The 16,996-nt window shown below is 44.0% G+C and overlaps 1 protein-coding gene across 1 annotated transcript in view; it reads left to right on the forward strand.

The window, feature by feature from the left end:
* The window catches only part of ATG3 (autophagy related 3), a 113,181-nt gene extending 105,244 nt beyond the window's left edge, over positions 1-7,937 (forward strand). Inside the window, exons 11-13 of the mRNA XM_082248529.1 lie at positions 821-948; positions 4,497-4,565; positions 7,708-7,937. Of these exons, the coding sequence (XP_082104655.1) occupies positions 821-948; positions 4,497-4,565; positions 7,708-7,789 (279 nt within the window). The 3' untranslated portion in view covers positions 7,790-7,937. The remainder of the gene's footprint in view (positions 1-820; positions 949-4,496; positions 4,566-7,707) is intronic.
* Positions 7,938-16,996: the final 9,059 nt, after the last annotated feature.

Raw genomic sequence — 16,996 nt, forward strand, 5'->3', positions numbered from 1 at the left:
CTCTTAGTATAAAATCCTCGGCTCTGTCAGTGGGTTAAAGCATTATACTGATTCAGTCTCGGTTCTTTAAACCTGGTCCTCAGTTCAGCGGATTCATTTCTTGAAATGCACATGTGACTGCAGCTGAACATCACTAGAAGGCAGTCGCTTTAATAGCATTTGCATATTTGGAGCAATTCCTAGTACTCTCAACAACTGAATGATCAAAGGGTGCAGTCTCACGGTAGGATCCTAGATTACGACATTTTATTCTGTTCAAACCTTCAATTTCTGGAAGCTTTAAAGGATTTTTTTTAAAGTTCTCTGAGGGGTATATTGCACATCTGAGTACTGTATTCTTCACACCTAGGCATATAGAATTCATGTTATGACTTCAAGTATAAGGGTCAGTTGTTGTCACTTTGCTATCGTAGGCTTAGTTTGTAACTAATGCTCCAATGTCAACTCTTGGGGTCTTACATAATCGTCTCATTGTTTTCATTTTTAATTCAGTTTTTCTCTTACGTCCTCCGACAGTCACCGCCCCTCACATAGTCAATACCCATTGGTGAAGACTATGTGAGGGGCGGCGACTGTCGGAGGACTCAGAGAAAGGAATTTTACGGTAAGATTTTACAAAAATTCAGTTTTTTTCCCTCCTGAAATTCTCTAACATATTTGGTATTATTTTTGGGAATAGGTTTTAAAAGCTTTTTCTTCTTTTCTTTTGAATATGCAAAAGCTTTTTTAGGTTGAGGTTAGATTTCTGAGTATAGTACCTTTCTTCAAATAACCATCTGCAGTTTACTAACCAAATTTTATTGAATTTTCCTTTTTTAAGCAACGTAAACCATTGACCGTAGAAAACATGTATGAAGATATTAGCCAAGACCATGTGAAGAAAACTGTGACCATTGAGAACCACCCTAACCTCCCACCTCCACCAATGTGTTCTGTACACCCATGCAGGTATTTGTCTCTTGTTGTGTATCAGTCTCTAGTGGATATTGGTTGTAGGTGAACAAAATATATTTATAATGCAGTAAATGTTACATTCACTGCAGGTGTATCTTCCTGGTGCATTTGTTATCCGTTAGTGATTAAATCACCTGCAGTAAATGTTTGTTGAGTCTCGTGCACTGCTTTATAAAAATGCCTTTAGTGGTCTTTTTAACCCTCTTAGTTCATCAAAACCCTCTCTAGCCACTTGCTGCCCCTGAGTCGGATTGGCTCCTGGGTCACTGACTGATCCGTTAAGCTCGGAGACGACCATGAAGGGGGAAGTGGCACCTTTCCCGCTGATTATAAAAGTGATGTTAAGGCGAATGCGCCCCTGAGACCACTTTTCAATGAAAGCCAATCGCCTGCTGTAAATAAAGCTAGCTGCTGCCAAATCCCTGGTATTTCATGTAAAAAATGATGTATATTTTACAGTTATTCAGTCGGCAGGTGGCTAGACTAATGTAAGGTAACTTCCCTGGGTAAGGGGTTAGAACCGTTGGGTTTATTTTGCTGTCTGGCTCTACGCTGAAGAGATTCAGCGCCTCTATTTGTCCTGGAGACCATTGTCGCTACGATTGAAATTTAGGGAAAATCGAAAGTTTTGGATTGGAACTTGAACAGGAATAAAGGCAAAATCTTGTTTTGGTGGCAGCTGTCTAAAAGAAGATTTCCCTTACCAAGGAGAGAACTTCTGTCTCTTCCTGTTTTTACCTCTGTAAGGAGTTGGGGGGAAATCTCCCAAATCGGATACCAACAACGGAAAAAAAACGAAAACTTAACTGGGGACTTGGCCATTCCTTATCCTTACAGCTAAAACTAAAATATGGGTTTACATATCATTTTAACCCAGTATATTAAATCCTATGTAGTAACCTAATGTAATTAGAATCCTACTAATTGCTTCAATCTTCAGCTTTAACCACTTGCCGACCGCTCACATGGAGCCTACTGCGGCAAAGTGGCTCGTTATCGTCCAGCGACGTAGGTCTACGTCACTGGACTCCTCCCCTTGTGGGCGGCTCATGCGCGCCACCGGAGGCTCGCTCCCGCTGTATTCAGACACAGCGAGAGTCGGGCCAGGGGAGGAGAGGCGGTGATCACTGCCGCTCTTCCCCGATCGTGGACGATCGAGTGAGGAGATCCACCCGCTTGTGTAAACAAAGCGGGCGGATCTCCTATGTGACAGGCAGTCACAGATTACAGGATTCAGCATAGCTGAACCTGCGATCTGTCCCTGTGTCACACAGTCCCCTCCACCCACACACCTACGTAAGCACCAGGCATACATTAACCCCTTGATCACCAATAAAAGTTAACCCCTTCCCTGCCAGTGTCATTTTTACAGTAACAGTGCATATTTATAGCACTGATTACTGTAGTAATGTCACTGGTACCCCCAGTGTCAAAAATGTCAGTTAGGGGTACGATCTGTCCGCCGCAATGTCGCAGTCCCGCAAAAAAAATCGCAGATCGCTGCCATTACTAGTTAAAAAAAAAAAAACAATAAGAATGGCATACATTTCCCGTAGTTAGTAGCTGCGATAACTTTTGCGCAAACCAATCAAAATACGCTTATTGCTATTTTTTATTTTTATTTTTTTACCAAAAATATGTAGCAGAAAACAAATTGGCCTAAAATGTTAAAACATTTTGATTTTTACATTTTTTTGGAGGGAATTTCATATTAAAAAAAATGTGAAAAATATTATTTTTTTCAGAATTGTCGCTCTTTTTTTGTTTATAGCGCAAAAAGTAAAAATCGCACAGGTGATAAAAAACCACCAAAAGAAAGCTCTATTTGTGGGGAAAAAAGGGACATAAATTTAATTTCGGTACAGTGTCGCACGACCGCGCAATTGTCCGTTAAAGTAACGCAGTGCCGAATCGCAAAATATGGCCTGGTCAAGAATGGGGTAAAATCTTCCGGTCTTAAAACGGTTAAAAATACGCTCATTGAGAATTTTTTTTGTGAAAGACATGTAGCTAAATACATTTTGGTCTAAATATGACAAAAATTGAATATATTGGATATTTAACTGTCAAAGTAGAAAAATATTGTTATTTTTTCTGTCGCATTTTTTTTATTAATATCGCAAAAAATGAAAAGAGCACAGGTGATCAAATACCACCAAAAGAAACCTCTGTTTGTGGGGAAAAAATCATTCCCGAGAAAGGCAGAACGGCCATCTGCCTATGTAAACAAGGCAGATTGCTGTTCTGTGACAAGGGAAGACAGAGATACTGTGTTTCTGGTAAGCAGGAACACTGATCCGTCTTCCCACAGTACAAGCACCCCCCCACACAGTTAGAAAGCACTCCATAGGGACACATTTAACCCTTTGATCACCCCTGATGTTAACCCATTCCCTGCCAGTGTCATTAGTACAGTGACAGTGCAAATTTTTTTCGCACTGATCACTGTATTGGTGTCACTTAATGTCTGATTTGTCTGCCACAATGTTGTAGTTCCACTATAATTTGCTGATGGCCACCATTACTAGTAAAAAAAAATATGAAAAAATAAAAATGCCATTAAAAATCTCAGAGTGTAGACGCTATAACTTTTGCGCAAACTAATCAATATATGCTTATTGTGGGGGATTTTTTTTTTTTTTTTACCAAAAACATACAGCAGAATGCATATTTGCCTAAACTGATGAAATTTAATTTTGTTAAATTTTTTTTTTTCTATTTGTGGAAAAAAAAGTACATCATATTTATTTGGGTTCACCGTTGAATGACCGCGCAATTGTCAGTTAAAGTAATGCAGTGCCCAATCGCAAAATGGCCTGTTCATGAAGGTGGGGGTAAACTTTCCGGAGCTAAAGTGGTTAAAGCTACTAGCAGACTATAGTTGCTAACATCAGAATGTCTTTGCTGTGCTATTGGAGACCCAAATCTTTACAAGCAGATTTTGGGTTTGCAGAAGACCCCACAACCTACAATGCAGCAAATGGGAAGTTGCCACTGTTGGATATGATCATACTTGAAAGTTGAATTTCATGTAGGTCTGCTTGGGACTTCGCGTGCACAGAAAAGGAAAATGGGCAATTTTTAGTGCATTGAAAAAGGGAAGGTTTTGGGACTTTTAAATGAGGCATTAGCCATCTAAGGCTCTGTGCCTCCATCCATAATATTAATATAAAGAGAAAGGGGGAGGTTGGGACTTTGATGTCTGTGAGGACAACTGGCACATGTCGCAGATCTGACTGTGTATGTTAGATATTTTTTATGCTTTACTATGTGGCAGTTGTCCTCACGCACCTCATTTAAAGTCCCAACTTTTCTCTCCATTTTTGGTGCAGTCTGCAGGCAATGGGTGGTGCCCATCAGAAAATAAGGTTGGTTTAAAATCCTTTATCTTAGTACATGTACATGCCATTTTGGAATGCCTTGTAAACCCTGGTTGTATGTCACAGATCAAATTAAATGTTGAAATGTTTCTATTATTTTACACTTATATACCCACATACAGTATGTTTCTAATTTTAATGTAATACTCTTTCCTTTTTTAGGCATGCGGAGGTAATGAAGAAGATAATTGAGACAGTCGCAGAAGGAGGAGGAGAGCTGGGAGTTCATATGTATCCTTTGTTCTATTTTAAGTTCATGTTTCTATATGTGCGCCTCACTTTATAGATCCAGGGGATACAGCAAGGGGGCAGGTAAGGGACCCTTTATTGCAGAAGAGACTGTGCATGTATCTTCTGCAATAAAAACCTGCCTGTTTGCTGTTTCTTACAGGGGAACTTCAGTTCCATTTTAAATATTTGTAAGATACCTCCCAAGGGTTAATTACTTCTAAGGGGATGCAGCCACTGCAGCTTTCCTTATTAGAACATTCCAACACAAAAAGTGCAGCAGTTGATTGTAACGAACCGGTCACACACATTTTAAAATTGGACTGCAGTTATCCTGTGCAAAAAAGAGCTATTGCTTCACAAAAAAAGGTTGGAATCTGCTACAAAATTGGTAAAAACCCCTGAAGTGTGCATTGATTATCCAGAGGGTATTGTTTTTTTCCTCAACAAAAGTGGAGTTACTTTTAAATGTATAGGTCTTCTGTCTCATTACCATTTACAATGCATGTTCTACAGTGAATGTCCTCAAATTTTAAAGTAAATTTAACAAATATACAAGACTAACGTTAGACACTGGATGTTGCATCCATTAATATCTGTCTCCTTACAGCACTTTCTCTGACCAACAAAGAGAAATGTGCAATTTTTCAGAAAAGGTTTCTAATAGACTTTCTCAATGCTGATATCTACCAAAGCTGAATTCTACCAGTTCACATGTGCCGACAAGGAACATGAGGACAAAGGGATAGAGTAGAGAGATGTCCTCTTAAGGCCGGTAGTGCTTCTGTCTAATTATTATTACTATCTATTACTAACTATTACTGTCTAATCACAGGCTGAGAGCACAGAGAGGACTCACTGGGTTGTTTAACAGCAATAGAGAAGTCACATTACTGGGCATTTAGGGCTTTGTGACATAGCTATGTACACATCAGGACTAGATGGACAGAAATATAAATGCTTTGGCAGGAAAAATGGCACACTGGCATCTGTATTGCTGGTCATTTGCCTGGAGTTCAGCTTTAAGTTTTTTCCAACACATTATTCGAGTACTATACACAAACAAGATAGGGTCTGTAGGTTTGTTCTTAAGTTTAATTTATATGCAAATCTGAACAGGTACATTTTTTAAGTGTAGCCCAGCTACAAATGTTTTTTGTTTTTTTGGATGGCATAGGGTGAAGGGTAAACACCCCTGTAACTTTTGTTTTGCTGTCCATGTCCCTGTTCAGAAGATTTCACCTCCCTTTCTGTCCCTGTGACCATTGGATTTTGAAAATGTTGGGTTGTGGTGGAAACAAGGATTTGGATGATAAAGCTTCAGTGGAGATACCTTTTTCCCATGATATCTCTTACAGGAGTAAATTTCTCCTCCTAGGGTTAGATTTTCTGCTCACTTCCTGTTTTCTCCCTCCATTTTGTAAGTAGGTGTAATTCGGATATTTGTAACCCGGGGACCGCCTGTAGTTAGATCTCTCATAGGGCTTGTTCACCTCATGTGCAGTGACCTGTTTTTCTATGTGCCTCGTTCCCACCACATTGTTGTGTACATGTGCAATGCTATAAAATACAACTTGTCTGCATTTTAACGCAATGCACATGAATGCATGTAAATGAAACACAAATAACAGTAAAGATAAAAAATTAATTGTTGTTAGTATTTTGTCCCCTCACAGGAACATGTTGCTTCACAACAAATGCTGTAAAAACGGATGCCAACTTGCATAAAACATAGAAACATAGAATGTGTCGGCAGATAAGAACCATTTGGCCCATCTAGTCTGCCCAATATATCTGAATCCTATGAATAGTCCCTGGCCCTATCTTATATGAAGGATAGCCTTATGCCTATCCCATGCATGCTTAAACTCCTTCACTGTATTTGCAGCTACCACTTCTGCAGGAAGGTTATTCCATGCATCCACTACTCTCTCAGTAAAGTAATACTTCCTCATATTACTTTTAAACCTTTGCCCCTCTAGTTTAAAACGGTGTCCTCTTGTGGTAGTTTTTCTTCTTTTAAATATGCTCTCCTCCTTTACCGAGTTGATTCCCTTTATGTATTTAAAAGTTTCTATCATATCCCCTCTGTCTCTTCTTTCTTCCAAGCTATACATGTTAAGGTCCTTTAACCTTTCCTGGTAAGTTTTTTCCTTCAATCCATGTACTAGTTTTAGTAGCTCTTCTCTGAACTCTCTCTAGAGTATCTATATCCTTCTGGAGATATGGCCTCCAGTACTGCGCACAATACTCCAAGTGAGGTCTCACCAGTGTTCTGTACAGCGGCATAAGCACTTCTCTCTTTCTACTGCTTATACCTCTGCCTATACATCCAAGCATTCTGCTGGCATTTCGTGCTGCTCTATTACATTGTCTTCCCACCTTTAAGTCTTCTGAAATAATTACTCCTAAATCCCTTTCCTCAGATACTGAGGTCAGGACTGTGTCAAATATTCTATATTCTGCCCTTGGGTTTTTACGCCCCAGGTGCATTATCTTGCACTTATCCACATTAAATTTCAGTTGCCAGAGTTCTGACCATTCTTCTAGTTTTCCTAAATCCTTTTCCATTTGGCGTTTCCCTCCAGGAACATCAACCCTGTTACATATCTTTGTGTCATCAGCAAAAAGACAAACCTTCCCATCGAGGCCTTTTGCAATATCACTTATGAAGATATTAAACAAAATTGGTCCCAGTACAGATCCCTGAGGTACCCCACTGGTAACATGACCTTGTTCTGAATGTTCTCCATTGACTACAACCCTCTGGTGTCTGTCACTCAGCCACTGCCTAATCCACTCAACAATATGGTAGTCCATGCTCAATGACTGCAGTTTATTGATAAGTCTTCTATGTGGGACAGTGTCAAAAGCCTTACTAAAATCTAGATATGCAATGTCTACTGCACCTCCACCGTCTAAAACCATTACACAACACATGTGAAAGTGCATATGAACACTAATGCATTTTCGATTCGCTGCAGTGAGTTTTTATGCACAGTATGTTGTGAAAGGACCTTTTTATGCTTTATTGTTTTGTATTAAATACTAAATGGAGAATCTGGAAAAAAAGGCATTGATTAGGAAATACCAATGACTGTGCATAGAGTTTATACTTACCATTTCCTTAACCATCTATCCTCAGGTACCTGCTTATTTTTCTAAAATTTGTACAGGCTGTCATTCCTACAATAGAATATGATTACACGCGGCATTTTACAATGTAACTTCAATCATTCATATCCAGATCCTGTGAAAGCTCAATTTTTAATGACAGTTACACAAACTTCTTTTTTTTTTCTCAAACATATAAATATGCAACATTTCTGTAATGTATAATATGCTTATTTGATTAAATTTCTGCATTTAAACAAATCTGTGGTATAATTTTGTTTTTGATTTACTCCTTTTTTTTTTTTTTTAATCATTAATACTGGAGTTAGCTAGAAAATAGCTGGATAGCTAAATACAGAAATTAATCAACAGCGGGTATAGGATTAGGTATATGGGATTGTATTGTAGGGTTTTCAATACTGTTTTTTTTTTTTTTTTTTTTTTTTTTTTTTTTTTTTAATGGTTGAACCGGATAGACTTGTGTCTTTTTTATAACCTGACTATAACTATGTAGCAGACATTCAAATTTCTTTTTTCATAACCCAAATGTCATGTTGTGTGCACTCACATTTCTCTGATTGTGACCTGCCGCAGTGCCCACTTGTTGATTTTAGTGTGGGCTTCTCACTAGTTAAAGGACAAACTTTGTTTTAGTAAATGAGTGAAATACAGTCAGGTCCATAAATATTGGAACATCAACACAATTCTAATATTTTTGGCTCTATACACCACCACAATGGATTTGAAATAAAACGTACAAGATGTGCTTTAACTACAGACTTTCAGCTTTAATTTGAGAGTATTTACATCCAAATCAGGTGAAAGGTGTAGGAATTACAACAGTTTGTCTATGTGCCTCCCACTTTTTAAGGGACCAAAAGTAATGGGACAATTGGCTGCTCAGCTGTTCCATGGCCAGGTGTGTGTTATTCCCTCATTATCCTAATTACAAGGAGCAGATAAAAGGTCCAGAGTTCATTTCAAGTGTGCTATTTGCATTTGGAATCTGTTGCTGTCAACTCTCAATATGAGATCCAAAGAGCTGTCACTATCAGTGAAGCAAGCCATCATTAGGCTGAAAAAAACAAAACAAACCCATCAGAGAGATAGTTGATTTGGCCACACCTAATGTTTTTGCTGTTTGGAACATCCTTAAAAAGAAAGAAAGCACCGGTGAGCTCAGCAACACCAAAAGACCCGGAAGACCACGGAAAGCAACTGTGGTGGATGACCGAAGAATTTTCCTTGGTGAAGAAAACACCTTTCACAACAGTAGGCCAGATCAAGAACACTCTCCAGGAAGTAGGTGTATTTGTGTCAAAGTCAACAATCAAGAGAAGACTTTACCAGAGTGAATACAGAGGGTTCTCCACAAGATGTAAACCATTGGTGAGCCTCAAAAACAGGAAGGCCAGATTAGAGTTTGCCAAACAATATCTAAAAAAGCCTTCACAGTTCTGGAACAACATCCTATGGACAGATGAGACCAAGATCAACTTGTACCAAAGTATGGGAAGAGTGTGGAAAAGGAAAGGAACTGCTCATGATCCAAAGCATACCACCTCATCAGGGAAGCATGGTGGTGGTAGTGTCATGGCGTAAGCATGTATGGCTGCCAATGGAACTGGTTCTCTTGTATGTATTGATGATGTGACTGCTGACAAAAGCAGCAGGATGAATTCTGAAGTGTTTTGGGAAATATTTGCTCATATTCAGCCAAATGCTTCAGAACTCATTGGACGGCGCTTCACAGTGCAGATGGACAATGACCTGAAGCATACTGCGAAAGCAGCCAAAGTTTTTTAAGGGAAAGAAGTGGAATGTCAAGTCATCAATCACCTGACCTGAATCCGATTTGAGCATGCATTTAACTTGCTGAAGACAAAACTGAAGGGAAAATGCCCCAAGAACAAGCAGCAACTGAAGACAGTTGCAGTAGAGGCCTGGCAGAGCATCCCCAGGAATGAAACCCAGCATCTGGTGATGTCTATGCATTCCAGACTTCAGGCTGTAATTGACTGAAAAGGATTTGCAACCAAGTATTAAAAAGTGAAAGATTGATTTCATTGTTAATCTGTCCCATTACTTTTGGTCCCTTAAAAAGTGGGAGGCACATATACAAACTGTTGTAATTCCTACACCGTTCACCAGATTTGGATGTAAATAGCCTCAAATTAAAGCTGAAAGTCTGCAGTTAAAGCACATCATGTCTGTTTCATTTCAAATCCATTGTGGTGGTGTATAGAGCCAAAAAGATTAGAATTGTGTCAATGTCTCAATATTTATGGACCTGACTGTAGATAAACAGCCAGTTCCATTTTAAAGTGTATATATTAAATGGTTCCCTCTGGCCGACCGCCCCCCCCTTTTGGTGGTGAGGGGTTCTGTCTGTAATGGTGCCCGCCTGGTTTCTGTGGTGTGGTATGATGTCCCCCCCCTCTCCTCCTGGCTGCTGGGAGGGCTCCCCTCCTTCCCCCACCCATGCCCCTGTCTGTTTTGTGTGGGCCACCCCTTCTGCTGGTGAGTTTTCCCTTTTTACTCATGGAGTCTCAGGCGCATGTTTCCCCACCTGACCCCCTTTCAGGGGCAGCAGGTTTCTCAGTGTCCCAGTCTTCCATTGATGCACTGACAGCGGCCCTGGAGTCCTTTGTTTCCCGGTTGGAGGTGGCCTTTGGGCAGCAGGCTAGCAGAAAGCACCCCTGCCTCATCTGTCCCCTCAGATCCTGGATCTGGCTCTGTTGTCACAGATGTGCCCCACACTGCGGGTTTTGTAGCCATGCTTCCCGATCTGTCAAATAGGATAATTCCTCCACAACTGCAGCTGCGCACAAGAAGGCACTGGTTGATGCACTGATTATGTCCGTGAGGGAGACTTTGAAGATGGAGAATGCAGCTTAGGTGGCTATGAGGTGGCGGTTCCTTTTGGTACTCACAAGCCATCTCGCATGTCAAAAAGAGTTTCCTTATCCCTCCTATTTAGACAAGTTTGTCTACAAAGATTGGGAGCGCCCAGGACGTCTCTTTGCGGCTCCTAAACTATTTGTGGTGAGGTACCCCTTTGAAGAGTCACTTCTGCAGAAGTGGACTGTCCCACCAGTAGTGGACCCTCCCTTCCGGTAGAGGAATCCCTGGCATTAAAAATCCGGCTGACAGAAAAGCAGAGTCTGTGGCCCGCAATATGTTCACTATTGCTGGTTCGGCACTACAGCCAGTCCTGGCCATTGTCCTGGTGTCGCAAACTCTGAGTGGGCTAAACTATTGCGCCATGGTCTGGGGGGTGAGCAGATTCCCCCTGCCTTTGTTGAGTTGGTGGACCAGTTGGTCCAGGGGCTGCAATTTGTCTGTGATGCCTCTCTGGATGCGGCCCCCTTGATTTCTAAGATCTCAGTTTCGGCCGTGGTACTTATTTGTTATGGCTTAAGAAAGAAGAAAAATAAAGAAAAAAAAAACTCTGATTTGCCCTTTCAAGGCGAACGCCTGTTTGGGGCTACCCTGAATGACTTCATTAGAGTCTCACAGGGGGGAAGAGCACCTTTCTTCCACGCACCTTCATTCTCGGCGCACAGAGTTTTTTTGTCCCTCGGGGTCCACTGACAAGGGTTCAAAATCTTTCAAGCCCTCCTCAGGAGGTACCAAGGGGCCCTGGTCTGGCAAGCCGAGAGCAGGTTTCTCTAGACCCGCTGACAAGGTCCCTTCAGCATTAAGGTGCACCGTCACCCCTGCCTGGAATGGGGGGACATCTTTGTTGGTTTCCCGGGCCCATGGACCTCCTTGGTGAGCGACAAATGGGTCAACAAAGTAACTCTGTCCAGTTAAAAATATAGTTGCGTTCTAGCCCTCCGGAAAGGTTGTTTCCCTCCAATTTGAGTCTCTCCCAAGACAGGCTGAAAGCTCTCTTTGGGGCGATGCAGGACCTGTTGCTTCAGGGTGTGATTGTCCCCGTTCATGGTATTTATTCAAACCTTAACTGTTTTGTGTGGGTACAGAAATTCAGAATGGAGTCTATTCGCAAGGTGGTGGCATCCCTATATCAGGGGGATTTCCTAGCCTCTATCAACATCAAAGATGCTTACTGTCACGGGTCTGTGGTAGTGAGCCCTTATAGATCCCCAGCTAAGGATTCCCCGGGGCGCGGAGTCTAAGCCCCAGCCTGCTTCTTCACCCTTGCCCCTGATGGTGGGGATGGACTTGCAGCAGACTGGAACCAGGTCGCGGCCCCCAGGTAGGCCCAGCTGAGAATGTGGAGACTGCTGGCGAGTGCAGGGTAAACAGGAGACTATAAGGAGATCCAAGAGACAAGCCGAGGTCAGGACAGGCAGCAGACAAACGTAGACGGAGAAACAAAGCCGGGTCGGTACACAGGAGATCAGATACAATAGCCAAGGGATACACGGATGGGAGCTCAGAGAACAGGGTTGTTGCTCAAGCAAGGAACAGTGCACTGAGCCTGTGTATATATAGGGAAGCAAACAGGGAGGTGACCCAGGAAGTAATTGACAGAAACAGGATATAACCCACAGTGGAGCAGGCGACGCCCATAGAAGCCCAAACACCACATGTGAAGGGAGCCAAGACAGAAGCATAGCTGCAAGGAGGTAAGAATATACAGGCTAACTTGTGACAGTACCCCCCCTCTTACGGGGCCTCCCCACTCGTTTGGGCCCAGCCTTGAGAGGAAACTTCTGATGAAAAAGTTTCACCAAACGAGGTGCAGAAACATCAGTGGAAGGAATCCAACATCTCTCCTCAGGACCATATCCTTTCCAGTCCAATAGATACAAGAGCCTCCCCCTGGAGAATTTGGAATCCAAGATTTGCTTGATTTCGTACTGATCCGAAGTACTGGCTATTGGAGAAGGACGACGAATAGGACGAGAAAACCTATTGATGATGTATGGTCTCAGGAGAGAAACATGGAAAACATTGGGGATTTTTAGATGTGATGGGAGACGGAGCTTAAAAGCGACAGGGTTAACCTGGCAGAGGACTGTAAAGGGACCAATGAAACGGGGAGCAAACTTCATAGAGGGTACCCTGAGACGGATATTCTTGGTAGAGAGCCAAACCTTATCACCAGGGAGAATTTTGGGGCTCGCACGGCGATGACGATCTGCAGCTACCTTGTACCTGGAAGCCGCCAGATGTAAATTCTTGGAAACATCTGCCCAGATAGAATTGAGAGACCGTTGCACCTCTGCGGCTTCCGGCACTTCAGCAGAGATCGGAACAGGAAATGGTACTGAAGGATGGCGGCCAAATACCGTGAAGAAGGGAGACTCACCAGTGCTGGCATTAGCATGGTTATTGAGGGCAAATTCTGCCCAGGGTAAAAGGTCTACCCAATCATCCTGATGGGCAGAAATGAAGGCACGAAGATACCGTTCCACATTCTGGTTAACCCTTTCCGTTTGACCATTTGACTGCGGATGAAAAGCTGAGGAGAAATCCAACTTGATTCCAAATGACGTGGCCAGGGCTCTCCAGAAGCGGGCCGTAAACTGAACTCCTCTATCTGAGACAATGTGTGAGGGCATACCATGGAGACGAAAGATTTCCCTAATGAAGATGGAAGCCAAAGTGACAGCAGAGGGTAGGCCTGGAAGTGGAGTTAAGTGACACATTTTAGAAAACCTGTCCACCACCACCCAGATAACGGTGGAGCCCGCTGAAGGGGGTAGTTCAGATATAAAGTCCATAGAAATGCAGCGCCATGGTACATCTGGAACAGGTAGAGGTAACAGGAGACCTGCTGGAGCTGAAGTAGAAGACTTAGACTGCACGCAAATGGAGCAAGCCTGGACATATTCCTCAACATCCTTCCGGAGTGAGGGCCACCAGTAGTAACGCAGCAGGAAGGCACAGGTGCGTTGCATACCAGGATGTCCAGAGAGTTTGGAATCATGTGCCCATTTGAGAAGCTTGGGGCGAAGGGAGGGCCTCACAAAAGTCTTTCCGGGAGGGATACGTGGAGACTGAAGGTGAGTGGAGGCCAGGAAACAATTGGCAGGAATAATATGTTCAGGTTCAATATGACACTCTGAGTCAGCAACGTCAAATGATCTGGACAAGGCATCCGCACGAGCATTCTTGGAGCCAGGCCGGAAGGTGATGTCAAAATTAAACCTGGCAAAAAAGAGAGCCCATCGTGCTTGCCTGGGATTTAAACGTCGGGCGGACTGCAGATACTGGAGGTTCTTATGATCGGTATAGATCAGAATACAATGAGGAGACCCCTCCAGTAGATGTCGCCATTCTTGCAGTGCCAGCTTGATAGCCAGAAGCTCCCGATCCCCGATGGTGTAGTTTTTCTCTGCATCAGAAAACTTCTTCGAGAAAAAGGCACAGGGGCGGAGCTTACTGTCATGTCTTTGGAGAAGGACGGCCCCCACTCCCAAGGATGAGGCATCTACTTCCAAGAAGAAAGGCTGAAGAATGTCAGGACGTTTGAGAATAGATGCCGATAGGAAGGCCGATTTGAGCTTGTGGAAAGCCTTGACAGCTTCAGGAGGCCAGGTTCTGGCATTGGCACCCTTCCGGGTCAAGGAGGTAATGGGTGCCACCAGAGAGGAGTAATCAGGGATGAACTGGCGATAGAAATTGGTGAATCCCAAGAACCGTTGCGTAGCTTTTAGACCAGAAGGCTGAGGCCAGTTGGAGATGGCCTGAAGTTTGGCAGGATCCATAAGCAGTCCTTTATCTGTGACTATGTAGCCTAGGAAAGGAACTTGGGTTTGCTCGAAGAGACACTTCTCCAACTTCACATATAAGCGGTGGTCCCGAAGACGTTGAAGAACAGTACAAACATGCTGGCGATGAGTATTCAAATCTGGAGAAAAGATGAGTATGTCATCCAGATACACGATGACACAAACATATAGGAGATCAGAAAAAATTTCATTAACAAAGTTCTGGAAGACAGCTGGGGCGTTACACAAGCCAAAAGGCATTACGAGATATTCATAGTGCCCATCTCTGGTGTTAAAAGCGGTTTTCCATTCATCCCCGTCTCGAATCCTAATCAAATTGTATGCTCCACGGAGGTCCAACTTGGTGAAAATATGAGCATCTCGTAGCCTGTCAAAAAGTTCGGAAATCAAGGGTAACGGGTACCGATTTTTAATGGTGATGGCGTTGAGACCTCTATAATCAATGGAGGGCCGGAGTGTACCATCCTTTTTCTCCACAAAGAAGAACCCAGCCCCAGCAGGAGAATTGGATTTACGTATAAATCCTTTCTGCAGATTTTCCTGGATGTACTTGGACATGGCTTGGGTCTCCGGGATGGAGAGAGGGTAGACTCTACCTCGGGGTGGTGAAACCTCGGGTTGGAGGTCAATCGCACAGTCGTAGGGACGATGAGGAGGCAAACTGTCAGCAGCTTTCTTGCAAAAGACGTCTCGGAAGGCCAGATACTGCTGAGGAAGGATTGGAGAGGTAGAGACCTCAGCCACAGGTACACGGAGAGGTGGAGACACCTTAGGGAGACAGGTCTGATGGCATTGCGACCCCCAAGATAATACTTGGCCAGAGTTCCAATCAAAATAAGGTGAGTGTTTCTTCAACCATGGAAGTCCAAGAATGATGGGACTAGAAGACTTGGGAAGTATCAGGAAGGAGACTTCCTCCCGATGAAGAACACCGACATGCATGGTGATGGAGGCTGTTCTGAAGCGTAGAGGTCCAAAGGCCAAGGTAGAGCCATCCACTGCCGAAACAGCTAGAGGCATAGCCAGGGGAACTAGAGGAATGCCAAGTTCAGTGGCCAAAGACTGCTCAATGAAATTCCCGGCTGCTCCAGAGTCTACATATGCAGAAACTTGATAAGAATTTAGGGCCCAATGAATAGAGACGGGAATAACAAATCGAGGGTAGGTGGCTGAGTTCAGATTCTGGTCTAGATCGCTTCCCTCTGAGCGACCTAGACCCGAGAGTTTCCCGGACGGACGGGGCAGGATTTTATCATATGACCACCAGCTCCGCAGTAAAGACACAGGCCGAGTCTCAGGCGACGGGACCTTTCTTCTGGAGCGAGGCGTGTCCGGCCTAATTGCATGGGTTCTTCAGAAGCCAATACTGCGGGAGAGATGGGTTGTTCCAGAATGTTCTGGACAACAGGAGCAAGGTGACCCAGTGGGGGGTGATGTGACACAGTCCTTTCCAGATCTCGCTCCTGGAAGCGGACATCAATTTGGATGCTAAGGGAAATCAAGCCATCCAAGGTGGTGGGTACAGTTCTGCCAGCTAGTTCGTCCTTAATACGATCTGCAAGACCTTGCCAAAATGTTGCAGTAAGAGCCTCGTTGTTCCATGCCAGTTCCGAAGCCAGGGTGCGAAACTGAACTGCATATTGACCAACAGTCATGTTTCCTTGACGAAGACGAAGAAGGGCTCCGGAAGCAGATGAGGCCCTGCCAGGCACATCAAAGGTATTACGGAAAGCTTGTAGGAAGGCAGAGAGACTGGAAACGGTAGGATCTTGACGTTCCCACAGCGGCGAGGCCCAAGCCAACGCTGGTCCCGACAGGAGTGAAATCATGTACGCCACCTTGGAACGATCAGTAGGAAAGTAATGGCCTGCTAGCTCAAAGTGGATTGAGCACTGATTAATGAATCCCCGACAAGCTTTGGGGTCCCCAGAGAAGCGAGATGGCGGAGGCAGCTGGAGTTTTGCAGGACTGACCTCTGCTGGAGGGACTGCGGAAGCGGAAGCAACAGGGGCGGACACAGGAGCTGGAACGGAGGAAGCGGGAGTAGGAACAATCTGCAGCTGATCCAAACGGGAAGAAAGAGCCTGCAGACACTGCATAATCTGTTCTTGATAAGCCTGCTGAACGTTAACTCTCTGTTCCAAACTCTGAAGTTGATCCTGAAGTGGCTGCGGTGTCTCCGACGAGCTCATGGCTTGAGCAAACTGTCACGGGTCTGTGGTAGTGAGCCCTTATAGATCCCCAGCTAAGGATTCCCCGGGGCGCGGAGTCTAAGCCCCAGCCTGCTTCTTCACCCTTGCCCCTGATGGTGGGGATGGACTTGCAGCAGACTGGAACCAGGTCGCGGCCCCCAGGTAGGCCCAGCTGAGAATGTGGAGACCGCTGGCGAGTGCAGGGTAAACAGGAGACTATAAGGAGATCCAAGAGACAAGCCGAGGTCAGGACAGGCAGCAGACAAACGTAGACGGAGAAACAAAGCCGGGTCGGTACACAGGAGATCAGATACAATAGCCAAGGGATACACGGATGGGAGCTCAGAGAACAGGGTTGTTGCTCAAGCAAGGAACAGTGCACTGAGCCTGTGTATATATAGGGAAGCAAACAGGGAGGTGA

Source organism: Pelophylax lessonae (genome assembly GCF_965119305.1).
Source record: "Pelophylax lessonae genome assembly, chromosome: 2".
Taxonomy (NCBI): domain Eukaryota; kingdom Metazoa; phylum Chordata; class Amphibia; order Anura; family Ranidae; genus Pelophylax; species Pelophylax lessonae.